General features: G+C 40.2%; 2 protein-coding genes across 4 annotated transcripts; one reads left to right on the forward strand and one right to left on the reverse strand.

The window, feature by feature from the left end:
* Window positions 1-1,757: 1,757 nt before the first annotated feature.
* On the reverse strand, window positions 1,758-12,854 carry ifngr1l (interferon gamma receptor 1-like). Of its 2 annotated transcripts, none has more exons than XM_075478804.1 (7): window positions 12,588-12,854; window positions 6,245-6,371; window positions 5,576-5,757; window positions 5,263-5,453; window positions 4,922-5,090; window positions 3,995-4,110; window positions 1,758-3,879 (listed from the first exon to the last, which is right to left on the reverse strand). In XM_075478804.1, the coding sequence occupies exons 1-7, from the start codon at window positions 12,652-12,654 to the stop codon at window positions 3,463-3,465; spliced, it is 1,269 nt and encodes a 422-aa protein (XP_075334919.1). In that variant the 5' UTR covers window positions 12,655-12,854; the 3' UTR covers window positions 1,758-3,462. The 2 variants fall into 2 exon arrangements, with proteins under 2 accessions (XP_075334919.1, XP_075334912.1); XM_075478797.1 differs by having other exon boundaries at window positions 4,922-5,093; window positions 12,588-12,852.
* A 1,509-nt stretch (window positions 12,855-14,363) lies between these two features.
* On the forward strand, window positions 14,364-26,275 carry LOC142396259 (uncharacterized). Of its 2 annotated transcripts, none has more exons than XM_075478815.1 (2): window positions 14,364-14,429; window positions 22,180-26,275. In XM_075478815.1, exon 2 carries the CDS (start codon window positions 22,226-22,228, stop codon window positions 23,015-23,017), a length of 792 nt encoding a protein of 263 aa, XP_075334930.1. In that variant the 5' UTR covers window positions 14,364-14,429; window positions 22,180-22,225; the 3' UTR covers window positions 23,018-26,275. The 2 variants fall into 2 exon arrangements, with proteins under 2 accessions (XP_075334930.1, XP_075334938.1); XM_075478823.1 differs by lacking the exon at window positions 14,364-14,429 and adding an exon at window positions 15,150-15,213.
* The last annotated feature ends 522 nt before the right edge of the window (window positions 26,276-26,797 follow it).

The raw sequence follows: 26,797 nt of genomic DNA on the forward strand, positions 1-26,797 counted from the left end.
AGTCAAATTCGGAGTCATTTCAGAGTAATCTAATTTGGAATAGAAAGCAGCTTCATGTTTACCTTGTTCAGAGGGGGGGTCGATGTCTTTGGCCCTCAAATGGACCGCCACACAGTGGAAATGTGCATCGTGGTCAGACCTATCGGTTTTCCAGATCTTCTTCGGAAGACGTGGACGTCACGTGCTCACGAACAAAGACGAAAAAAGGGGTTGCATCAGTGCCCTAAGCAGAGCTCATTTACACTTCTGGGATGGAAGCATTGAGGCAGAAAAGCTCATTGACATTTCAGAGCAACATATGCCATCTTCAAGTCAAGATCTTTGACAAAGCAACACATTAAATATAGAGTTCATAGTGTCTGCAAAGATTTATTTATTTTTTTTAAATAAGCATTTTCCATACATATGGAATACATGGTTGTATTAGCAAAATAGTTACACCATAACGGAGTCTACTGGATAATACAATATAAATTCATTTATATAGCACATTTCATGTACAAAACAATTCAAAGTGCTTTACATAAAATTAAAGCATTTCAGCAGGGAGTGTAAGAAGCATTAAAAATACATAAAAGGATTTAGAGAAAGAAATAAAATAATTAAAATGATTAAAAATAAGCAACAGCCTAGATAAGTTCAAAGATAGCGTGCAGATTTCATGCATAGACACATGGAAAAATAAATGTTTTTAACCTGGATTTAAAAATGTCTCCATTTGGTGAAAGTTTAATCTCCACTGGCAGTTTGTTCCACTTGTTGGCAGCATAACAGCTAAATGCTGCTTCTCCATGTTTAGTCTGGACTCTGGACTGGACCAGCTGACCTGAGTCCTTGGATCTAAGAGCTCTGCTAGGTTTATATTCTCTGAACATATCACAGATGTATTTTGGGCCTAAACCGTTCTGGGATTTGTAAACCATCAGCAGGCTTTTAAAATCTATTCTGTGACTGACTGGAAGCCAGTGTAAAGATTTTAAAACTGGTGTGATGTGTTCTAAGAGTAATGAATAAATGGTTGAAGTGGTATGGATCAACAGCTGCTGTTGCATAGATGTGTTGGATGCATCCTAAAAACAATAGTGGATAAAAAAAAATGAAGACAATTATGATCTTTAACAAGCCAAGAAGTTAGTGATCGTCTAAACGTTATTAACTGATGAAATTAAATTGAAGGCGCTAAACGACACAAGAAGTAGTGAATAATTAGTTCAACAAAATCTAATGGATAAATGACAAAGAGGAGACTAAAATAAAGAGATAAAATTAAAAGGAATTCAAATGGACACATTGTGAACATGACACACGGCTTTTAAGCAGTTCATTTCAGATTTATGGAGGTAGGTCTGAGAGCTCGGCTGGGAACCACTGGAGCAGATTACCAGAAGTCTGAAAATCAGATGCCATGAGTCAGCAGAATGAGTCCAAACACAATTAACATTTGTTAAGTGGAACAACAAAAAGAAAAAAAAAGGTCTCCCTACCCCCGCATGAAGTAAAGAGGAAGGAAGCAAACACACTCACAAAAGAGGCCCACTTTATCACAAATGACTGGTTTTAGAGGAAGGAACGGTGTGGATTGCTCAAATGTCAAACGAGCCATCAAGGGAAGCCCGCTTCTTCCCTTAAAACTAAAAACATGTGACAGAACCAGACGCAGCGATTTACGCAGGTCCCACAGCAATGCCAACTTCCCTTCATGACTGGGGGGAATTTAACATGACAGCAACGTGCGAAACAGAACACAAGACGCAAGATTCAGATTTGAAGAATGTTTTGGTGAGTACTTTAATCGAGAACATTGTTTTATTCACATCATTCTTACGACACGGACAAAATATTCACAGGATTATGACAGAATCTATGTCTTAAATGATTTACACAAAAAACAAAAACCCCTTCACACATCAGTTCTAAGCGCTCTGGAGCACAACGTGAACAGATCCTTTCAAAACGGCCCACGTTTGGAGCACAGCATCAACCCTGATGCACAGCAGGTCTCTGCAAGGCTCCCTCATCATTCCTGCGTTTGCTTTCACTGATACAATAAGCCGATGGTACGGACCTGCATCACGCTGTTGATTACACCCGAAAGTCACTTTCTTTGACCATTATATTGTATTGTCAACTGTTTGAGCTCCTTGAGCTTTGTGCTATATAAATATTTCTCAAACTACTTGCATCATATTTCCAGTTTCCTTTCTCTTGTAAATTTTCAGAACCCGTGTCATTTATCCTAAAATATTTTCCAGCTGCTGGCATTGCTCCTCCCCTCTCTACCAGCTCAACTAACAAGGTTAATGTTGGGTTGCAGCAAAGAAGTAGAATCAGGAGCTTTGACGACAGGCTGATGTCAGATACTGGCATCCTTAGATATTGCCTCAGATAGAGAACAAGGTGCGGAAGTTGAAACAGTTGGACTTGCCAAAGTAAAAACACTAACTACATGGGTACATGAAAGATGTAGTCCTCTGCCAGGGCCACAGCACCACCAACAGTTTATGCACAATCTCTCAAAAATACAGTCAAACAGTCAATGGCACTATAAGTAAAAACAGCAATCATTTTGAAAAGTCTGACCTTTTGAAATTGGATGATAAAAACAAAGAAACAAAAAAAAAAAGAAGAAAAAGAGTGGTTGTCGTTTTTGTTTTTGTCAGCTGCTTATTGAACAGTCAGGGTAACACATGATGAATATATTGAGCACTGCATAGACATAAAAGCAGACAAGGAACTGTTCCAGTTCACAACCACAACAAACTAAGCAGCTGTACATAAATGTATTCAATTCAAAATATTGATGCAGAGATGGGAAGCACCGTCCAAGTTCATCATCGTGTTGACATTTAATACAAAGCAACCAAACACGTTTGAATTCTGTTCCCAAATCTTGCATTTCGCAATCAATTCCTGAACAGTTTGTTCTCTTCATCCTGATCTTGATTCCGAAAATCCAGTCAAATCAGAAAGAAAGACACCTCGTTTAGGTGAGAACAGCTCGGACAAATGCCACATTATCCAAGCTACAGACGCTACTCTGTATTAGACTTTAAAGCGCTAAAAGCCTTCGGAGTAACGAATGCGTGGGACGTCTTATATTTGGGGTTTTTTTAGGAAGAAAAGTGCAAGGAATCCCATCGACAGTCAAGCAACGGTGAATACAGCTCAGTAACCTCGGAATATGGTAATGCTCATGTAAATGCAGCAGATGTCACTAAAAGCTCAGCAGAAAGCTCACGGCAGTGTTATTGGCACACAGTGGGAAAGAGTTGAATGTAGAGTGTATGTGATGGAAGCTTGTAGGGTCTTGGCGGCCACTCGGCTTTTAAATCTGAGGGCGAACCCTTTGTGCACACGTGACACTGCGCCTCTCGTTACATGCAGAGCTGCATTTACTCTTTTTTTTTTTTGCAAACAACTGATTTAAACTTGTGAAAATGTAACCACAACTTCCTTTTGTACTCAGTGACGATATCCCACAGCGTTTTCCTCAGGTGCCAAGTTAACAGGCACCGGACGTGTCTCATAACCGGAGGACTGTACCTCAGTGGATGCCGTCTCCTCATCATCATCATCATCATCATCATCATCATCATCATCATCATCATCCAAGTTGTTGCCTTGCATGTATGGCGCATTTTCACCATTAAGGCTCCCTTCCTTCCGGTCCTGTGGCGCACCTTCATCCCTCGACGGCATCCCGATGGGCATGCGTAGATCATTTTCAGTACATCCATTCAAATCCGAAGGGAATTCTATTCCGGTCTCCGCCTCAGGAGTTGCCAGCAGAGACTTGGTTGAGTCGATCTCCACCTCGACGTGAGAGAATGATTCCTTAGTTTGTTGTGTGGACTCTTGCGCCGCTGGGTATTTCTTTTCCTTTCAGACACAAAGAAGAATTGCCTGATAAATAATGACAAATTAAAAAAAAAAACATGTTCGTTCTGTGTGTGTGGGGGAGTGGGGGGTGTCAGAGCTGTCAGGATGAACATACCATGAATCTGGGTAGAGCGGTCGGGGGTCTCGTCTTTTTGTGGAAAAGCATGAAGAGGACAAGAGCGCCAACCATCAGGGCCAACACGGTGACCCCGATGTAGATGTAGGTGGGATCTGGATGAAACGGACACCATGTTCATTTACAAACAGCATGAAGAGAAAACCTGTGGAGGCGCCGAATCAGGCCAAAGAAAGAGCGCGAAACAGTGTCCGACGGTTAAAAAACGAGCACGCTTAGGTTAAAAAGTGTTGGTCTGGGGGCATAGTGGGTACAGCAGGTGCCCCATGTACGAGAGGCTATAGTCCTCGCTGCATCTGGCCCCGGTTCGAGTCCCGCATCGGATGGCCCTTTGCTGCATGTCGTTCCCCCTCTGCCCTTCTGCTTCCTGTCTCTCTAAACTGTCCTATCCATTAAAGGCATAAAAGCCATAAAATAAATAAATAAAAAGTTTTGGCCTGTCTGCAAACCTGACGGCCGGTGTCTGAGCCACACTCCCCCGCTTAAAGACATAATCTGTGGTGGAGATGTCTCAGTTTAGAGGGCTCATAAACCTAAAGACTTTCATAATGATTTACATAGTGACTCTTTTTTTTTTTTTTTTTTTTTTAAAAAGGAACTCCTTTATCACAACTAATTATTGGAAGAGCTGTGGTTTACTGCTGTGTGTATCATAGAAAAAAAGACCACCTAAAAGAAATACGGTGCGTGGAAAAGGACGAGCTACACGGTCTCATTGTAGCGGAGGTTAAAGCCTCATCAAAACCAGCAACAACCCGTTAGATTTCACTGAAAAGTCGGCCGTTACTCTCCACCATCATAATACTTTCAGCGATGGCAGCAGAAACAAACCAGACTTCACTGCTGTGCGTTTTCATGATGTCAGTTAGAGCAAAACAACAACAAAAATATGAAATTTCACTCAACTGAGAGAAAGCGGTTTAAGTGACGGGATGCAGTAATCCTCTTTGGCTTTGACCGATATCGTCTCCACCTCCATGTCAGACATGTTCAGACAGTGCTCCTCCTCTTTGGGATCCACTCCCAGAATCTTCTCACACACCCTTTCCTCACATGTGACTTCGAATGGCTCCTTCTGCTGCACATACACAGAGGCTCGTTTTAACCAGACAGAAGTCGTACATACACATGCTGAGCAGTGCATGTATGATGCAATACTAAAGGCCGTTACAACTAATCAGTTTTAACCAACACCCCTGAATAAAAGTAGATATGTGAAGTAGAAGAAGAACTGTGTGCTGTCCAACCTTGTCCACGCTGACGTAGTATTTAAAACATGGGAGCTTTACGCCGATCCGATTCTTGTGTGTTTTAATCTTCCCTTGTTTTGTACATTGAGACCGATTTTGGTAGTACACCTGCCAGGGATGCTCGAAGCGAAAGAGGACTTCATTCGGTGTTTGGGCAATGATGTCAACAGGCGGAAGGTCCAGAGAACCTACAACCAACAAGAACATGGCTGAATCACTGGGGCAGACTGAGATGATTGGTCTTCACATGATGTTCTGGAACTTGTCAAATTACCTGCCGTCATCGATTAATACTCAAAGCACTACTCACATTTCTGATTTACCAGGGCTTTTTTGTAGTAGCTGAAAATGATTCCATCCGAGGGCATGCTATCGGATTTATTCTGACCAATAAAAGCTGTTACTGTGAGATAGTACGATGTGCTCCGGTCTGAGAGAAATGAAACATCGGCTTGTAGATCGGGTTGGTCAACCCAAAGTTCATTAGGGCATCTGGAAAAACAAAATTACACAAAACAAATTCTGTTAATGAGCAGTTAACCAGGTTAATTTAACTATAAACTCTGTTAGGTGTATTTTTACACACAATTATGATGTTTATGTTTTTAGTTAATAATAAATGTTTTATGGCAGTGTAACACTGTAATGACACAATGCAAAACATCTTGTTAGGTTTCATATTCAGTATAAAAAGGAAACATTTTACTTTAACAGTAAAGCAGTAATGTATAATTACGACTCACTTTTGCACGAGTCAATGTTGTGTTTTTAAAAAAGACCGAAGTATTCAGACAGTTTCACCAACTCCAGCCTTTAGCCGTCATTCACCCTGACTGAGATGCTTTCTGAATTCATTTTTACGTCGCTTACACAGATGTAAAAAGAAAATAACCTGTTTCAAAACGAGCCTGAAAAATGTTTTAAACAGAAAAACACCGTATCTGGCAGGTAGCGAGGACAGAGGAACCCAAAACCGTACCCCTGCAGTCCTAGATCTGAACGAATATCCACTTTAAATCTGAGCCCGGGTGAGAGCTTGTCGTAGCCCCACGACAGGATGTTGCGTAGGTTGCCGCACTGAAGGGTGACATCTGTGGGAGGCGCCACTGTGGAAACAAAAAAAAAACGTAAACTTCAGAAAGCAAATACATTGAATGATTTAAAAATTAAAATCTTGGAACAGGAAAATCACCAAACTGTTAAGCAAAAGGTATGCCGGCCCCTTTTACTTACCAAAACTCCTTTACTCAGAGGGATCTCGACATAACACCAGTTAAAGATGAGTCATTTAAACAGCCATTGTCTCGCAATAACACGAGGTTACAGAGAAAAAAAACAAAGCTGTCACGAACTAGGTGTCTCATCTGAGCTCTAAGACAGCAGTTCAAGTCTGTTCAAGTCTGAGATTGAGGTTTAGTAACACAAACCTGCCACTAGAGGGCAGAGTGAGAGAACTGTTCCACAACACAGTCTGTGTTTTCCGTCACAGACACAGCACTGACTCCATTACCAACGCTTATGAGTTCGGGAGCATGAAATCAGGACTTCTTCTTCTTCTTCTTTTTTTTTTTTGACCACAAACAAAATGCAAAGATGCTTTAATATCTTTAAACTTTGTGATGAAAAACACTTTTTTTTTTTTTTTGCACCATCACTTATTTGCACAAACTCTATGCAACTTCCTTACATTCTTTTCCGTTGATGAACTTCCTCAAAACTAAAGCAGCAAAGAGGGAACGTGCAGCTGATCCTCACTTTCATGTCCTGACTTGCACGTCGGTCCTGTTTGCAGCGATACAAAAAGACCGACGTCTCATTGATGCTGCCTCTTTATCCAGCTCATCTTTACACAAGCATTTCATATTTGTGTGTACACACAACACGGGATGCATTCAAGATGAATGGTGAGAAAACAGGGAAAATGACATATACTGTGTTAAATGGGACTTTGGTTAAGTTTAAGGACATTTTGTGAGATGGGTTACCAAATACACCCTCGCGTGGATGAGTCACCTATAACATCAAAGACATTTCAGTTTCATTTCCGCTGCAAACTATTATTTACATGCATGAACGTGATGGCATCCGCCCAGAAAAAAAAAAAAAAAAAAAAAAAAAAAAAAAAATCACTCGTGATGAATGGAAAGCGAAATCACAGAAGGCAGCTTGTGCATTGTAAAGAAGTGATAACCACAACAGTAAAGCTGGTTCCTGAGGGCTGAGAACCACAAACACACACACTATTTTAACATCATTTAAACTGCCATTTTTCTCCTGGTTTCTACCACTTTTTCCATGTTTGTGGAACTCAAGATGAAGTGTCAGACTTTCTTCAAAGTTGACAGCATTGAGTTCACATGATTACAAATTTCAACCAAATGTGTGACAGAGTTTTCAAGCATTAAGTCAAACTCCTACTAAAGCCGGCAGTAAAAATAACGCCCGAACTTCTGTGCGGTCAAACAACGCGTTAAACTGAGCGCTTTCAAAGCCGATCATTCCCTTAAATTTATCGATTTACCCTTAAGAACGACAAAAATCGACGGGCCGATTCAAACCTCCAAGTGCAGAATCTGAGAAAGTACTTGGCACTGTATGAAGATACAGACATGGCACAGCAGCTTTTGTGTCTACAAAGCAAAAACCTCCTCGAAAAGCAGGAAGAGAGAGCAGATGATATCGGTCGGTGGTGCAGCACAGGCTTCGCTCTTCTTTGTGCGTCAGCGTTGATCATCTTAACTGGAACCTAAAAAAGCTCAGCTCAGCTTTATATTTAGAAATCTTGATATTAATGCTTAGTTTTGTTTGCAGTCATGTGTCAAAGTGGTATTTTCTGATTTCCATATGATATCTTTCCAGCTCACTGACTTTGCAACTACGTGTTCATAAAACTGAAAGCAAAGCTCACTCGACCCAAACTAACTACAGGCCCGTGAGTCCTTCCTGTAAAGGAAGCCACGTTTAGTTCAAAGCTGTGTAATCAATACATCAGTCGAGGCTGCATTTCATTTAGGGTCAAAAACTTTAAGAGAAAGATGTATTTTGTTAAGATGCGTTTAAAAAAAAAAAACTAAAAAAAAAACGGTTATCTATATTTGTACATTATTAAATGGTAACAAGCCAAAGTCAACAGCTTCTCTCAACCTGATGGGACAAAAACTGATTCACAGAATCCTCTGGATCATCCTCCTTCTTGGCTATACTTTGGACCCATTTCAGCAGATCAATAAGCGCAAAACAAACGATCGTTTCATCATCAACTTAAGCGATGGAAAGCATCACTGAGCAATGAACTGGCTGTTAAAACATTGAGTGATAAGAGACGCAAAACACACCAGATTATTGATAAAGCTTTGACATGTGATACATACTTACCCTCACATAAAACCAGCACATGAAAAAAAAGAGCAGCTCAAAGTAAGGCTGTTGCTGTTTAAAGCCTCTTTTCCCCCCAGATCAAACAAGCAACATTAGCAGCAAAACACTACCTGAGAGGAAAGAAATCAAGTTCAGTTTAATGATGATGAAGTCACAATAACTCTGACTATCTTCTGCAGACAGTTTTTAATATCCTTCAATGAATCAATCATGCTTTACAAATAACCATGAACTGTTGTTTTTTTTTGCAAAACAAGTCAATTTTCTGTCAATACACCACCTGGTTGAGTTCTACTCAACGGTTTTCATTTTCACTTTGGCCACATTGCAGCGTTTGCAATTACAGAACTGACGTTCAAACGTGAATTTTATTTTCCAGAAACTGTCAAACATCCTGAATATCCTGAATCTTTAAGTTGGGACATAAAGCTCGAATAAGAACATCTTTTCCAAGCCATGGATGCAAGAAATTTGTAAGCGCAACAGGGGTTATTTTCCAGGAAAGTCCCGGTCTCAAGGCCACCGGTTGTTACTGTAAGCGGTGACTCACCACAGCGTCGTGCACCACATATCACGAGATCACCGGAGAACTTGCTCATGCCCATAAGCACCTCTAAACAGCATGACTCATCCGTCATCAACGAACCCGTCCTGCTGCAATCATGTTATCAATACTGAAAGAACTTTTCGCTGTGCAGTCACAGAGCTTGTGAAAGCCACATTAGCAACATCAAACCCACACAGTTTGTCACCTCAGCCACAGCACTTTCTCACATAGGACACGCCAAGAGGCGCGACAGCCCTAAGGCGTGGTGTCATGTCTGTCAGTTTTGTTGACAAATGTAGCTTTGCAGCCAAAAGATCAGAGTGTATTCTTAATCGACTGTAGCTCTTCCTCTCACCTGCGTACGAGTGACTCCCTGCACACACACACTCCAGCTGCACTTCATCCAGACACACTGACTTCACTTCCTTGCTTTCAGGAGTGAGTTCAGCTAAAACTGACAAGCCGACGGGTACGTCATTGGTCGCCTTCAATCATAAAGAGAATCTAGCGCGGTTTTTGTCAGTTTATCCTGTAGGTGTCGGAGCTGAGGTGCATCCGTGTTCGGACGACTCAAGACACAAATTACTGACGTTACCCCCAGATGGTGGGGAGCGTGCTTATTCTTGCTGCCTTTGGCAGAGCGTTGCAACGGACAAAATGGAGAACACCGTGGACTCACGCCGCAGACCAGGGGGGGAGCAGTGATTTTAAATGTGGGGGTGTTCCAGGGGTGGCACATGAGCGCCACATCAAGCCCATAGACACGACGCTGAAGTTGGCATCCGATTCGCAAATTAAATGGATGGGCATAAAGGGCCATTTCACTGCATTTTGATCGCCCTAAACTAGGTCCTGTATGGAAACTACAATGGTTAGACTGCTCTAATCTGGATAGAATTATTCTAAAGAGGGTACAGGGTCTTTAAAACACATTGTATGTTGGTGCACTACGAGGGTGGGCAAACCGTTAATATAATACATCCATGGGGCAAACGGGTTTACCTATGGAAAATGTGGGGGGGTGAAATCATCTTGCTGTAAAAGTGGGGGTGTCGAAACCCCCCCATCCCCCACGGGTGCGACGCCCATGCCGCAGACACTTTGCAGGCACGTTTATGCACGAGGAAAAGCCTTCAGAAACCTACTGTTGGAAAGCAAAGCTGCCAGCTTGGCTATGGTGCTAATGATGCCAACATCATTACCACGGCAACCTAAGCAGGGCGGTCGGTGATGGCTGGACAATCCGATTTCAGGAAGACTGCCATCTGATTGGCCTGCAGTCTTAACATAATTCAAAGGTCCCATCCAGACACTGTAATCAGATAAACGAATCTCTTATTTTCACTGGCATGAGAGTGAAATTCTGCAGGGAAGAGACTGGATGTGAGGAAAGTAAAGCAGCTGAAATGCACATGAAATCTTCCTTTTATGAACCTTCCAAACATCCCCCTCAGATCAGCAGCGCTGAAGGAAAACCTTAGGATCAGCTTGAGCCATGAGCACGATCAGAAGAAGTTCACCAGAGGAAAAAGAAAATGCTTTTTGGTTGACGTTTGTTTTGTTTTTTTCTCTAGCTAGTGCTTCGTACAGGATTTCAATTCCCCTCCTAGATTTCACTTCATGTGTTGGTAAACCGCTCGTGGGAACAGAGCAGTAATGGCCACTTAAACTAAAAGTCCATTTTCTTTTGATAAGACAGAAATGGGAAGCTGGAATCTGTAGCGTTGTTGAAAAAAAATGAAGACCTAATAATAATCTTAAATCATTTCTAATGCCATTAGCTTTGGTTTATTAGACTCTTTGCTAAAGATACATTTTAGCATCACTCCACAGGATCTGTATACATTTGCTTGGCGCCTGCTGAGGCTCACATGTATCTATATGATCTATAATTACCAGCATTAGTACACTGGTATAGACAGAAATCTAAAACTAAGCAGATGGGACCGTAAGATAAAAAGATTCAACCTGGTATTCAGCGTTACTGTCTGGGCATTTGCCTTTCTCAGTTTTATGTGTCAAACATTGTAAAAGAGAGACACAAACAGTTCCGTTTTCAGTCCCTAAAACTCTAAATGGCCTTGACCCTGCCTATTTATCCGATCTGTTTTTGACCCAATGCACCCTCCAGAGCCCTCGGGTCTTCTGGAAAATACTTTTTAACCACAATAAGAGTGATCTGAAACCTACAGTGGCAGAACCTTTTCTTATCGCGGCCCAAGCCTGTGGAATAACCGTCCCGAAGACCTGAAGGTAGCAGAAAGTGATATATATATTTTTTTTAAATCAAACTCAACACTTACTTTCTTGGTCTCCTGTCAATTATTATTCTTTCATTGTGCCTCATTAAATTTGTCTGAAAGGTGCTGTTTAAATAAAGTTTGACGGATTGACTGGACAACAAGGGGATAAATTAATGAAGGAAATAAAGCTACATGTCTTCCAAAGGCGATACGCCAACATGAGCCTCCAAAATCAGGCTCCTGTGCACCTCGCTGTTGATTCTCCAAATATCTTCAACTCTGCTGCATGGATGGAGCACAAATCTTTCCCATATATTCGTCTATGTGGTGCTTTGACATCTTTAACAAACCATTTACTGCCTCTTTGTGCCCTTTGCATGAGGAAAGCATTTCCTTGAAGGAAAGGCACACCCATGGAGATAGAGAAGTGTGTTCACTCGATACAGGCCAAGACTCAGGGGGATGTTCTTCTACCAAAGGTAGCAAGCAGAGCCAAAACCCTCCAAACAAACTGACCCAGTAAGTGTTTCCAATGTTTTCCCTTTCGTCCCCAGCTGCAGGTGTGCCTGAGTACAGGACAGGTTTCTTTTCTTCGTAAAGACTCCGTGCATCCTGGGCAGTACACACTGAATCTGCTTACACTGTCTTCTTAAGAAAAAAACTGAAGATTGGGTAATACTGAGAACAATAAAGAGGAAATCAGGCGCGACCTAAAACTACACTAACCCTTTTTGTTGTTGTTGTTTGGTAGATCATTTCTGACTACGGTGCGTATCCACAAATATAGCTAAGCACTAAATTCATCTTTATTCAGCTGTTTACTGTACACGCAAATTAGACACTAAACAGTTGCTCTTCAGCTTTAAATGTACAATACCATACTACTAATTCAGGAAAATGGTTGCTTATGTGATTAAATATGAAACATATTAAATATAATTTATAACCTGACGGCATGCTAACAGTTAGTTAGCATGCTGCGGGATTCACCGTGTTTTCCCGGACCTCCTCAGTCACCTCCTCCTTGTACAAGCCGTCAGGCCAAAATGAGCCTGATGTTAGCACCGAAAACCTCCTGGCGGGGATTAAATTGTCCCAGGGAAGTGTACAACATCAACATTTAAACACAAATGGGAGTTTGCTAAATAACTCACCGTTGGCCGACAGTAGCTTCATCCACAGGAAAACCAGGAAAAGCGGCCGGAGCGTCGACACATCCATCCTGAGCTGTTAAACCAGCTGAAGCTTTCTCTGCAGCTGGTGTTTACAGCTGTTTACAGCTGCTTACAGCTGTTTGGTGGTGTGTCCAGCAGCGGGACGGCAGCGGGCTGTCTGCGTGGATCAGCAAACGAGTTGTAGCTGAGTTTGAGTTTACAGGACCTTTGGACAGAAGGGACATGCTGCGTTTACTAAACCTCGTTAATCTCCACTTCCGGATAAACAACTTTAATGGCCTCATTGTCGGTAGTATATTTGAAACGCGAAGCGGAAAAAAATCTACTCTGAAAAAAAAAAAGATTAGGTACATTTATTTATAAACGTAATCTTTTTATATATATATGTATATATATATATATATATATATATATATATATATATATGTATATATATATATATATATATATATATATATATATATATATATCCGTTTGCTTTTAATTTGTTTTCCAGTTGAATCATTTGTTTGTGATCCTCTCCTGTCCATATGACTCAGTTTAACACAACATGTGCAAACATTTGTGATGGTGGACCATGCTGCATAACACATTCAAAGTGTCAGTTTGGCGTTAACCAGTCCCAAAATCAGCGCAGTTATTGCAGTTATTGCAATATATGGAAGACCCTTTTGAATAGTGTCCTTTGTGATCGGGCCATCTGAGTCGAGATGAAATGGAGTCAGAGGGCTGATATCATATCTGTGGCTGATATAGCCCGTCTCTAGCTCTGATCGTTTTATATATCTTATTTCAAACTTGTGTTTTTTTCAGAAAAATAAAAATATTTCACTACAAGCAAAGTACCTAAGCAGGTGTTACTTAGATGAAAGTGTTATTGGCAAAATCCAGCCAGAGTAAAGCTAGTCTGTAGAAATGTGCCTTTGAGAGATTAAATAATCAATAATACAATGTTAGAGCGAAGTGCTGCATCAGGTATCAACAAACCTTATGACTCAAAGTAATCAGTTTTGGATTGAAAAGGACACTCCGCTCACAATAACGTGAGGTTATGACAGATACCTCAACAATGTATTTTCACTTACCTAAAACAAAATTCATGAATGCTTAACTGTTTGAATATGAAATAATAAAATATAAAAACAACCATTGGCAGTGGAAGAACTGGCGGTTATTCTACTCGGGACAAAGTTAACCTGGGTGTGACAAAAGTCCAACCTTCTCAGGTCAGTTCCCGGTTTCTTATTTCTTCAACTCTAGGTTTAGTCTAAGTTGGGGAATGTCCGACGGTACATGAATGCACCAATGGCTGCCTCCTGTTAAAGGAAAATCGCTTTATTTATTTTTTTGTCCAGTGGCTATTGCGCCCGAAAAACATCTCTCTGGGAAGATATTTAATGACAGAGAAAGAATTTAAAAGGCGTGGGTGAAGTCATATAGTTAGGCTATAAACACATCTAAAGCTTTATTATTATTATTATTATTATCTTATAACTGGTCCAGAAACCTTTAGCTGCATTGTGAGCCCACATGTTTCTCAACCAGAAGACACAGAGGTCCATTACATAATAGCCCAATTATTTTCCTACTTAGTCCCTCACAGATGTAGACTCTTAAGATTATTTAAACAATGGGATCCTCATTGTTTTAAGCCTGTTCATAACAACCAGACTGATTTAATCCAGTACTTAAAGTTGAACTCCACAACTCCTCTGTGAAACACTTCCCCCATCCTGACGTCAGCTGGATGTGAGAGTCTTCTCCCCATCCCAGCGTTCAGCTAACGCATTCACACATCAGCCTCTGAGCAGGAATCCGAGGGTAAGTTTCAAACCAGGGCACTGGGAAACTTTTCTTTAGGATTTTGACACTTATATGAACATTTGTTATGTTCTTACGCTGTGTTTTCTGTCCAGTTGTAACTCTGTGAGAAGATCTGAAAAGCCAAGCCTGCTGTTCTCGTATTACAGGACATAGCTGTGCATTCCTGAGCATGTTATGTAATTTTTACATTTTCGCAAATCCATTCACATGGAAAAGTGCTTCCGATTCTAAACTGAAAGAGAGTTCCTTTTGATTTCCCGTTATGTCAATGTGATCTCTGAGTGCTTTTAGAAAGCGTAACTTCACAAACTTCATCTCGGACTCAAAGGAAAGACTGTGTTGTCTAATGTTTGAGTCACTTCAAGCCTATGAATCATTGCTAAACCAGATATTTGGTCACTCTCACTCACTTTTATGTAATGGGTGGAAAGTCTGAATGTTGCTGGACACAGAATCTAAGTGACACTCCAGACGTCCATATATCCACCAGGATCGGCTGAAGTTGTGTCAGTAAGAATGACACATGCACTGAATGCTGAACCATTTTTCCCTGCACACATTAACTTTCCCCACCCCCTTTCCATCAGCTGGTTCAGAAACACAATATTTTCTTCAGCTGTCCTTAGGCTGAAGCTCTATTGAAATCTGTTTCCATGAGGCGCTCTTTTAAATTTATAGGCAAACTTACAGGATTAACCTATTAATCTTCGATTGCCTTCTTTTTTTTCTGCATGTACTTAATTTCCCACCATTTGGGGCGACCACTGCACCAGATTGTGAAGTAAGTAATGGCTTCTTATGAGATCTGACTGTTAGCTCAGTGTAAATACTGGAGGCAGCGAGCAAAACTTGTGGTTTCACAGGGAGCCTTGTGACAGACTGGTAGCTGGAAACAGCTTTCACTGAAAGTCTCTGCTGGTTGGAGACAATGTAATGCACAAATCACCAAATCTAAATGAGTTTGACGGCTAACATTTGATCTGTTCGGGCTGTTGTTTTTACTCTGCCAGTGGTTTCGACAGAGAAGGCGCATCGTGGTGTTGTTGTCGTGCTTTTTGGAGTCAGTTTGTGTGCTCATATCAGGTTTCAAAGCCTTCATTTCTTTTTTATGTGTCTGGAAATCCGTCAAGTAGACTTTGGGTTCACAGGTTCCCAGTGATGATTTTTTTTTTTAAATTTCATATGTGTCATATGGAGTTATACAAATTTCCAGGTAGGAGTAAAAATATAAAGCAACATTTTCCTCTGAAATGTAGTAGAGGTTGATTATGAAGTTAAGAGCATTTTAAATACACAAACTCAGGTTTGCAATCCATTGGGGTACAATTTATCAATATCCACTCTTATTCTTCTAAAATACTTACACTGCAGCATGGAGTCACATCCCTCTAACTTTATGAGCCAAAAACCCGTGTCACCCACCAGCTGTGCGTCTTTGAAAGTCAATGGACAGAGTTAAAAAAAAAATCCATCAGACTGTTTTATCTGACTTTAACTGATGTTTTATTTGCAAGAGAGAGGAGTGAAGAACCCCTAAAACCTTTAAATTAAAAAAAAACAACTTCAATTTATGGTTAAGAAAAGCATCAAAACATCTATCAGATGGAATCCTTTCAGATGGACTGACCTCAAAAATCCCTGCACTGTGCTTATAATATCTCACACAGGATAAAGATCATGTTGAACCGAACCAGAATACATGTGGGAAAAAAAGCTAGTTACAGTGAATATGCTGAACGTGATAATTCTCCTTTGTTAAATGCAACTCAAGGTCAGTGGAAGAATGCCACGGTCAGCTCTGTCCAGCCTTCAAAATTAGACAGGGAGTCATGTTCCTGCTCTGATATTATTGCGAAAACCAGAAAACCTACCCAGACCATTGGAACCACCAAGCTATCAAAACAGTATTTTCTCTGGAATCCCAAAGCAGTCTCCTCGGTTATAATTTCCTAACTGTGTGTGTATGTGAAATTTAATAAGGGCTCCCAGTGCCAAACTAGCCATATTATTGAAGCTCAGGAAGAGCACGCCCATCACAGACCCTTAGTGTGTGAGTGTGAGACAAAGTGTTGATTCAAACCAGCTGTCTAAGTGTCCACATCCCCTTTCTCCATGTTGTGGTAAAAGAAAAACTTGATGGATGAGAAAAAAAAGGGGAGACACACCTCAGAGCACTAAGGTTTATTTACATCCAACCTCTTTGTTTTCACATTAACACTAATTTCAGCCATGCATACTGGAATTTTATGGTTCACTGTAACTGTACTTGTATGTGTTGTTGTGTAACCACACATAGAGATCACATGTGCCTCATGTGGGCTTTTACCAGTTGTTTTTAATTCATTAACCTTTTAATGCTCAGCTGTTATGTAGAGCACATTTTAATTACTTTCTCTTACTAAGAACATATGGAGGAAAACTCGACTGAGCCATCGCGACAGCCGTCTGTTTGGGTATGAAGGCCTAATGCAAACAGTGAATATATTTTTTGCAGCTATGTTGTCGCATTTTCATACTTTTAAAAATAGCACCTCTCAATTAATTGTTTGAAAAGACAGTTCTTGTATTTACTGAGAAAGAGAAGACACTTTTCCATTGCGAATTGCTCCGTGTGGAAGATGAAATCAATTTAAAGCAGCTGAGGAATGGGGCCAGATGATTAAGTGACATTGAGGTGCGGATCTTGAATGCAGTGGACTGTGGTGAATGTGTTCAGATTCTTCATTTAAAGGGAAATTCCACCAATTTTTTTGATTTTCCCTTCCTCAGTGTTGTCTCGTGTGTTACTGGCAGGGCACAGGGACAGCAAATATGAATAAAAGGTATCTTTCAATAAGCTTCATTAGGTTATACTAGTATTTAAATTTAGTACCAAATTTTAGACAAAACGTTAGAGTAAGATTATGTATATGGACAAGTTTTTAAAGAAGGAACCATGTGTTTTGATGACCTTCATATTAAAACATAACATGCAATGAACTATATTAAACAGTTAAACAAATATATCTTTATATAATACACTTGGTTCACAATTCAGAAGAAAAGGAGTGAATTAAGATCAAATCTGGAATTGTACCTCAAGCTTTTGTTCTATATAAGTTTCCTCTATTGCAGTTACTGAAGGAAGGTTTTCAAAAACATTCTCAGGATAGTAAGTCATAGGCTATAATTCATTCAGGAGCATCAAAGCGTAGGTTATTCTTGATAATACGTTGAAGGAATCTGGCCAAAAACTCTTCAAAATGGAGAAGTTCATGAGAAGATACAAAAACAATGAGCACATTTAGTTGTGTGATGTTGAAATAGTGTGTCATAAATGAGTCAGCGGTTTGATCAATGAGCTCTGAATGCTTTAAGTAATTTAAAAGGTCACATATTTTTTAAAAACTGTTTCATAATTGTGTTTGGTAAAAATCTAAATGTATTGAATTAGGTTGTCATAGGTTGTTTTGATCAAGATCAACTTTATTATCCCGGAGGGGCAATTTGCTTTGCAGCCTAGTAACGCACACACACACACACACACACACACACGCACACACGCACACACACGCATGCACGCACGCACGCACACACACACACACACACACACACACACACACACAAGGTAAAAGAGCACCACAGTATTTGAGACAAATAAAATTAAACAACAAAGTTCAAGAGATGTTCGGAACAAATGAGAACTTATTTCTATTTGTTCTACATAGGAGCAGAAACACTTCCTTCCTGAAGACATGAAAAGTGCACGTTTGAGTTTTTTGTGCTTTTTCTGAGATCCACACAGTCTATAAACTATACAGACTGAAATATAAGTAAAAACACCCTCTGAAACGACTCAGTCAGTTATGTTAGAAGACAAAAAAGTTCCTAAATCTTATCTAACCTGCCAAGAAGGAATCTTAACTTCCTCCCATTTCTGTTGGTGGTCATGGCCGCAGATGATAGCTTCTCTGATCCAACATGAAAAAAATGTTTGTTTGATAGTACTTATTGTACCGACCAACACCCAGCTCAACGGGAAAGCCCAAAGAGCTCAGTGCAGTTCTGAGGAAGAGGAACATTGTGTTACACAAGTCAGGAATGTCTCTTGGAACCACTCTTTATAAACAACTGCAACCTCCAAGATCATCAGCTCAAGCAATCGTAGTCATATACTTAAGTTCTTAGGAGTTGTAGCCACTTTTGTAATATCTGAAAAACCCAAACCCCAATATGATGAGGACTATTTCAGGAACTTGCTGATGTTGAAGGCTGATGTCGCAATGGACCACCAATGAGCGAAATGCAGCTTGAGGGCTAGAAGCAGTTCACAAACAATCTCAATCTGGCCCTTTTGACTTCCTCAAATAAAAACAAAGCAACCTAAAAATCAATGATAAAAGTATATTTTGTTAACAAATATCAAGGTGAGTGAAAACAGTCAATACTGCCATATCACTTGTTTACAACAGAGAGCACTGATTATTTTAAGACTGGATTCAAAGTTGTCCTGTCCAGTGACTGGCAATAAGGTTTGCAGTTGTGATGGATGGACCAGATCTTGGGGGAATTAAAAGTTGACTCTGAATGTTACATTTTTCAGTTCAACAGCAGCGTGATTGATCTCCCAGGGCAATGTGGTTCTTTTCATGCAGTACGTCAAGAGATGTAGCATTATTACTAAAGTTCAAGCATATGACCGATTGGGGAAAAAAAGCAGAAAAAAAGAAAAAGCCATCGAATTGTCTTCCAACTTGATATTCAGACAGAGTGTTTTTACAAAGCAGTCAATCATCCACAAATTAACAACAAATGTTTGCAACATAAAAGATTGCAAAACAGTATTACGTAGGTGGCCGGTGTTCTGTGCCCATGTGTCAGTTCAGTCAACATGACCCTTGGCCACCCCCACCATACTGAAGATACTGCGTCCCAGAAGGAAGCTCCTGCTCCAAAATCATTATCTTCAAAGCTGAACCTTTTATTGGACCCACAAAACAAAGATCGAGTGGTGTCAGAACGACCAGAATGTTTGTCTTTTGGAGCCAAAGTGAGACATCCATATACGAGAACAACAGTTAAACATGGCAGTGGTATCATCACTCTGTGGGACTGTGTTTTTGATCCATTAGAACTTAAACTTAACCGGAAACCGTCTGCTAAATTTATTTGGTGTTCTGACAGACAGTCACAGCACAATGTGACTGTCTGTTGGTGAGAATGTAGAGAGCAGGATGACGTTTCAAAGTCACAAAGTCTGGACTCCGGTCCTGTTAAAAATATGTGCTGGATATTTGGGTCCTTTCAAGGAGACCAAAAAATTCAAGCAATTCTGTTTGGAAAGTGGACAAATATTTAAACAGAGATCATTCCAGAGGCTTGTTCCCTCCAAAGACTCCTGGTCAAGGTGAGACTTCATAAGGGGCTTTGGGTTGCCTGTTTGTATATTATTTTTTACCTTGTGTTGATAAAAAAAAAGACAAGCTTATTAATTAAAACATGTGCGCCATACTCTTGATTTTTTTAATTAAAGATGTATTAATGCCTTAAGAACACAGTTGAAATTGCTAATTGAAATTTTATATTGACATGACTGATATCCATGTACATGAGTGCATGTAAACATCCAACAGGAACTGTAACTAGTAACCATGATCCTGTTGGACAAGCGCCACCAGCCTCACATCACAACAGGAAGCCTGGGCTAATGATGACCAAATCTGCCTGTCTGCACCACAACAGGCATCATGTCAGTGTCCCTCATGGAGCTGAAGGTTTTTGGCTGATATAAAACAAGGCTGTTTATACTCTTACCACGGACAAATGTCAGCAGAAGACGCTGCCAGGAAAAAGCCACAGAAAAGAGCAAAAAGCAGTCTGAGTGTGTCAAACAGAACTGAAAAGAGGCTGCAACTGTGAAAACTGAGACATTTCCAAAACATGTCCACACTCAGATCTTCTCATTTCAGCATAACTCAGCTCAGCCACACATGAAGCACACGTTTGTATTTACAGCTGTGAGTGGCTGAAGAAAACTGTTTTTTTCCTCATTAAATGTTCAGCTCTCGGCTTCTTTTAAATTAAGTGCAATCATTCGCGTGTTCTTGAATCCAAACGAAGACTCAATATTTATGCAAATTTGGGCTTAGATTAAGAAAAGAAGAAAAAAATTAGATACTGTGCCCTGTTTTTTTAGGGGATCTATGAGTGATGGTCATGCAGCACTTTAACTGGGGGCCTATTAGATAACTGGATCACCAATATTCCTTGATTTCTAAAACAGAGAGATAGGGCCAAATGGCAGGGCTAAGGGAATAAATTGGGCTTTAATGTACTATGAAAACAATATATACCACCATACTAAGACTCTACATTATAACTCTGTTTTGTTGCTAATATCTTCACGCTTTATTATCAGTATTTTCCAATATATGTAGAACTCCTACCTGCATTTCAATTAATTTAATTCAAATAGCACCATTAAGTCATCTCAGCGAACTTTCCAAGAGAATTCTTACAATTTTCTTTGAGCAAACACCTGGTAACGTCCCTTTTAAATCTCTTTAAACTTTATTGTCATATGTACTCAAGACAAAGTCACACAATACAATGGAATTCCTATTCTGCTGTCCTCCGGTAACCTATGACGTAAATATGAAGAAACTTCCTGCTGAACCAGACTCCGGGAGGACGATCATTTATTTATCCTGGACAGGAAAAGAAACGAGGACGGCAAGGAAAGACTGAAATAACAGCAAACAATTATCACTCGACAAGTAGGTTAGGTCAGCAATGATATAGCCAGAGATACCTGCAAAAAGTTGTGGGGAGAGAAAAACATCTTTTGAGACAGACAAAAACTAAGTTAATAAAATGTAACGTCCAGTGCAGTCTTACACTAGAATGAATTATAATTACGGGTAGTCAACAGCCCAAAATATGGCAGTTTCACTATAAAGGCTGACTGTAGTGTCTGTAAATTTGGGTGCTACCAGGCACCCGTAATACGTCTACGCCTGATTTAAAAAAAAAAAAAATCACTTACATTATCAAGTACATTCTTAAGGCTCAAAAACATTACATGCCTACATTTCCCTTCACAAATTGCTACAAGCTTAAATTTTTGAACACGTGAAACTGTCACAAATGTAATATTGGTAATTTTTTACACGCTCATAAGGAGGTAGGAGGGTTTGGACAGTGGTGTTACTGTACAACTATTGTTCACTTTTCTACTTTACTGTCAGTCATGGTGGGTTACGGTTACTCATAAAAAATAAATACATGGTCTGGTTTAGTGAGAAGATTAGATATACAGTTAGGGTTAGAGATATTAATGAATACATGGTTGCAGGTTTGCATCATGTCATCGAAACACCTCCTAATACAGAATAGCTCATTTTGAAATGTCATAATCAAAACGAAAGTAACACCATCTGAGCCTTTGTTGTTTGGACACTACTACATTTAAGACTTGTGGACAAAGGTAACTATTATACATTTTCTCGTGACACTGAGCTGTAAATGCATGAGTCAGAAAGAGAAGAGATGTGCTCAGTGCATCATTGAAGGTCCCCCCAGGCAGCCTGATACTGAACATCAAATTGAACTCATAGCAGAGTAATTATTCCCTCTATTACTGTGTGTTTATTTACAGAGTCTAAAGTAATTTCCACTTGTTACTTTTGAATGTTACTGAATTTCTTTCCCTTGTCTTTTCAACCAGCCCAGGTACAAACGATTAAACCCCCTCCTTTCTTTCCCACAGTATCCTCACTAGTCAGAATGCTGCCTGAAACCCTCCTCCAGCCGTGATGCCTGCCTTCAGCCCTCCTGCCTCCCTCCTCTTCACGCTGCTGTGTGCGTCGGCGGCTCTGCAACGATTTGACCTCTATCTGGCATGTGTCACCCACAACAGCTTTTTCTACTACTCGTGCAGCCAAGAGCCACAGCCCTGCAGTGCCTCCTCCCTGACAGACAGCAGGTGCAAAGACATCCGCTCCCAGTTACACTCTGCCCCAGATGCTGAGATAAAAACTTTAACGGTTTGGTTCACGTCGCCACCCAACGTGTCGCGCTTGCTCAACAACTTGGATGTGAGGCACCTGACGCTGATCCGCTGCGGTCCTGGAGGATCCAAGGCAGCACCCAATTTTTCCCTGGATGAGTATTTTGCAGTGAAACGCCTTGAGAGGTTGACGGTGATAAACCTGCCGGAGAGGCCGTTTCCTCACTGCCCCGAAGCAAACAGAGCCAAGAGCACAGACTTAAACACTGACCCAGACAGAGATAACGGTTTTCACTTTGACACAAACGGATACAACAGGGACAGAGACACTAATATGGACCTGGGTGCAGACACAAGAAGAGACTCTTTGGTTGCGTCTCAGATCCAAGACATCTTCCTGGGCAGGGAGCTCGGAGCGGCGTATCACGAACAGGTCAGATTGGGAATCATCCACAGCTCTGTGCTGGACTGGGGAGCAGCGCTCAAGGCCTACACAATCCAAACACACATAGACAGTGACGGTGCTCTGCCTTTCCCTGGCCTCAAACTGTCAAAACTCGAAGAGACATCAGTCATATATGTCAGCTTTGTGTACTGATGAAAAGTTATTTTCTGGAGAAAGATGGCCAGTGTTCAAAGGAAAAAAAGAACTTTTTCAATCATCTTTTTCTAGCAGGCCTCACTTCTGATTTACATTTTTGCTTAGCAATAATCCCTTTATCCTCTTAAAATGGGAGATAAGATGGCTGATTTTGTTGCCTTTATAGTTTGTTACGCAAATTCATGCAGACATTCGGCTGGAGATAAAGTATTAAAATGATATTTATAAGCTATTTGCACCAGGATGGCTATAAAACTTTGTTAGAGTAAACAAAGAGAAACATTAAACTCTGATCAGGAACTATTCCCTTCATATCCAGCACTTGTTTAATCTTTTTAACTTGCAAAATTTCAGTAATTTTCTGAAAAATCTGATAATTGTCCAACTTCCCTTACATGAACTGAGAAAAAAACATTTGTTAGTGTTTGGGACAGTTCTTGAATCCTTTTTCTGGTATTTAAGTGTTTGATTGGCTTCAGTAGCTTTGATCATATCTGCTCCAAATGACCTAAAACTTTGCACAGCAGTTAACCAGCATGTTAGCGCATGCTAAATTGTAGGGAAACACTCCAAAACACTAGAAAAGGTTATTATTTGTTTTCATCTGATACCTAACCTATATTGATCTGATACACAAAACCAAAACAAAAAGATGTGGTAGAAGGAAAATTCACATGCGTCTTTTGAATTCTTTTGCGCTTTAATTGGACTCTGTGAGATGATGTCATTGTTTTTGAACGCCGTGTTACAGATGCAGTGTTCTGTGTGTTTAAGACCAGCATAGTTACACGGTGAGGCTCTGAACTCAAACTATGTCAGCGTTTGGCGTCAAGCATGGGAATAAAATGTTGAGCGCAGGACATTTGTTTCTTATTATAATAATAAGAGATACCTGCTCAGTGCTGATTTGGCTTTAATAGGTGATGTCTTGTGTTTCTTCTTTTGCTAAGAAATAGAAGAGTCATCACTAGAAGGAAGACGATGAGCAAATTAGGGCAAAGCTCAAGAGCTTTCAACTATTGACTTCTGGTTCCTCCTTTCACAGCAGACAGTCTTCAGAGGTCAGAGCAATGTGTAGCCTTTAGTGGCAGCACTGGTGTGATAAGTTTACTTCTAAGGTTAAGCCACCAGATGGCAGCAGATACGTTTGAGCCAGAGAGGGACAGATAAAGTACTGTAAAGGGATGAAGACACTTTAATAATAATAATAACAACAAAAAGTTCTGTAAAATAAAATAAAACATTAATTCAAATGTCTCACCTTTGTGCCACAATGAAATAGTGAAATAGTCCCTGATCACAAGTAAATAAAGCAGGGTTTCATGTTTAATTGTTCAAGATTCAAATGAATAATTTCTACTTATAACGCAAAAAGATGCACATAATTTACATGGCTTATAAATATAATTGGATCAGTTTTGTGTCAATATTTGATGAAGTGTTCAAATTAAGTCACAAATCATTGTGGCAAAAAACTGTCCTGTTTAGCTGTGCAAAGGGAATATTGCACAGCTAAACAATATTTAGCTGTGCATATATTTAATTTATATTAAATATTAAACAATTTAATATAAATGATTGTAATATTATAATAATGAATACGTATGAGTAAATTATTGTAATACAAATTAGTATAGTTATCATATAATTTCATATAACTGCTTTGCAAACCACAGCTGAAGGTGCTTTCAGTCTGACATGTTGCAGGTTGAGTGTGCCCATGATTTGAGGGTAGTTTTTTAAAAATGTGTTTGACATGAGGTGCAGCTTTCGCTCCTCTGCCTCTTCTGTCTTTGGCTGCATCTGTGCTGCCCTTTCAAGAGATGCCGCGCACGCACACTGACACCTGCTAGACAACTGCTTATTTGCATGATAAAATGTGCGGCCCATCTTGTTAAGCGCACTGTGGACTGCAAACTGATGCCGCCTGATGTTCCCGCACCTGAGAGGTCAACCACCGGGGAAGTCGCAGGCGGCCGGCCTGAAGCTCCCGGAAACCAACCATGTGCGTTTTAAAAAGGTTGCTCTGAACTGAGGACGAACTACCTCCAGTCAAAACAGATCAGTTACATGTTCACTTTGCCACACTTATGAGAGACCACTCGGTAAATATCAGCCAGACAGTCTACAAAGGTGGAGGGAAACAGACCAAACTGGGCTCTCCCTCTTCTGCTGCCGCCCTGCCGCCGTCTCCTCACCGGCAGTTTAGCAGTAAAGCATTTTTATAATCAGACGTTATTGTTCGCCGCCTCCTTGTGGGAGATGCGCCCATGTTCATTTTTTAAAAGGGCAAATCAGCCATAATTCAGTTTATAAACTGCGGGGCGCAGGGGAGAAATGCCTGGATGAATATTCATGAGAGCCCGCCCGAACTGCCACGCTCGGTGATTCATTAGGCATATGTAAATATCACTCACTTTAATTGGCCCTAAACTGACTCAACATAATGTTGTCATTAGCGAATTATTACTTATTTGTGATACTAATGGTACGGTATGGCGCGCAGAGCCGGGCTCCACGTATATGATTGCAATTACAGCTCTTTTTATTCACAGGGTGACTGCGGGGTCTGATGGATCTGCAGCAGTCCGTGGCTGTGTGTGCGTGCGCGAGTGCGCGCGCGTGGGGCGAGCCTGGCTGCGTGTGTGGCTAAAGTGCCAACAAATTCAATTTCCCTCACATAAGAACGATTTGAGTCTTGAGAACTCTGGTGATCTCAATGTAGGCAGCCTATTCTCTAAGTTCAGAATGGTTTCCTCCCTCAACTATTTTGGCCCTAATGCTGATTAGTGAGTGAACAGAATAAACGAAAAATATAGAAAATGAGCAAGTACCTAAAAAATTTAAAAAAAGAATAAATCAATCCAAGCTCAAATTCAGAAGAAACACAAGCACATCATGCTGAGTAAGATATAAAAAGCCATAGGGCTTAATTTTTGTATTGAGTACAGGGAGCTCAGGCTTTAAACTATGGTTTCAAAGAATGAACATGCAGAAATATAATCAACATATTTCTCTTCACTGACCACTTTGGATAAATTGTCAGGTCTCTGATTATCATAGCTTAATTTCTAAATCATCCACAAACTGATGTTTATCGGACTGACTGCATTCCAAAAAGTTCTTGCAAATGAGTAACAGTCGACATTTCGAGGATTCAGAGAATTATTTGATGGTATGATGATCAACTTCAGTGAGAATTATCTTGTTTTAGGGTGCCTTGGGAAGTTTTATACCTATATATATATATACCTATATATATATAGGTATATATATATATATATATATATATATATATATATATATATATATATATATATATATATATATATATTGTATATAGAACATATAAAAGGTCCATATATTGTTTAGTATTTATCGCTTTGTATTGCAGTGCTTGGGAAGCGATGTATGCATTTATGTAATTAATTCTCACCTGTGGTGATATGTTTCCTGGGGCTGTTCTGTGTGAGTCAGTTTGATACTCTGAATATTCAGTCAATGGCAGGAAACTGTTGGCAATGCTGAGTGTTAAACTGCCTCTCTGGCTAGTTACAGCTGAACAAAACAGTTCAATAAAAGGTATATGACCACAGTGATGGTGTGTGTGTGTGTGTTGTGGGAAAGGAAAATTGTACATGGATGTTGGAGATAACTACATGGGACCCTTATATGATTGTGCCCACTATCTTCTAAACAGTGTAAATCCAGAGATCAGCACTGATATTCCTGGCCTGAAATGACCACTTACAGCTGTCAACAGGTTCAAGTTAATAA

Source organism: Odontesthes bonariensis, chromosome 2 (genome assembly GCF_027942865.1).
Source record: "Odontesthes bonariensis isolate fOdoBon6 chromosome 2, fOdoBon6.hap1, whole genome shotgun sequence".
Classification (NCBI taxonomy): Eukaryota; Metazoa; Chordata; class Actinopteri; order Atheriniformes; family Atherinopsidae; genus Odontesthes; species Odontesthes bonariensis.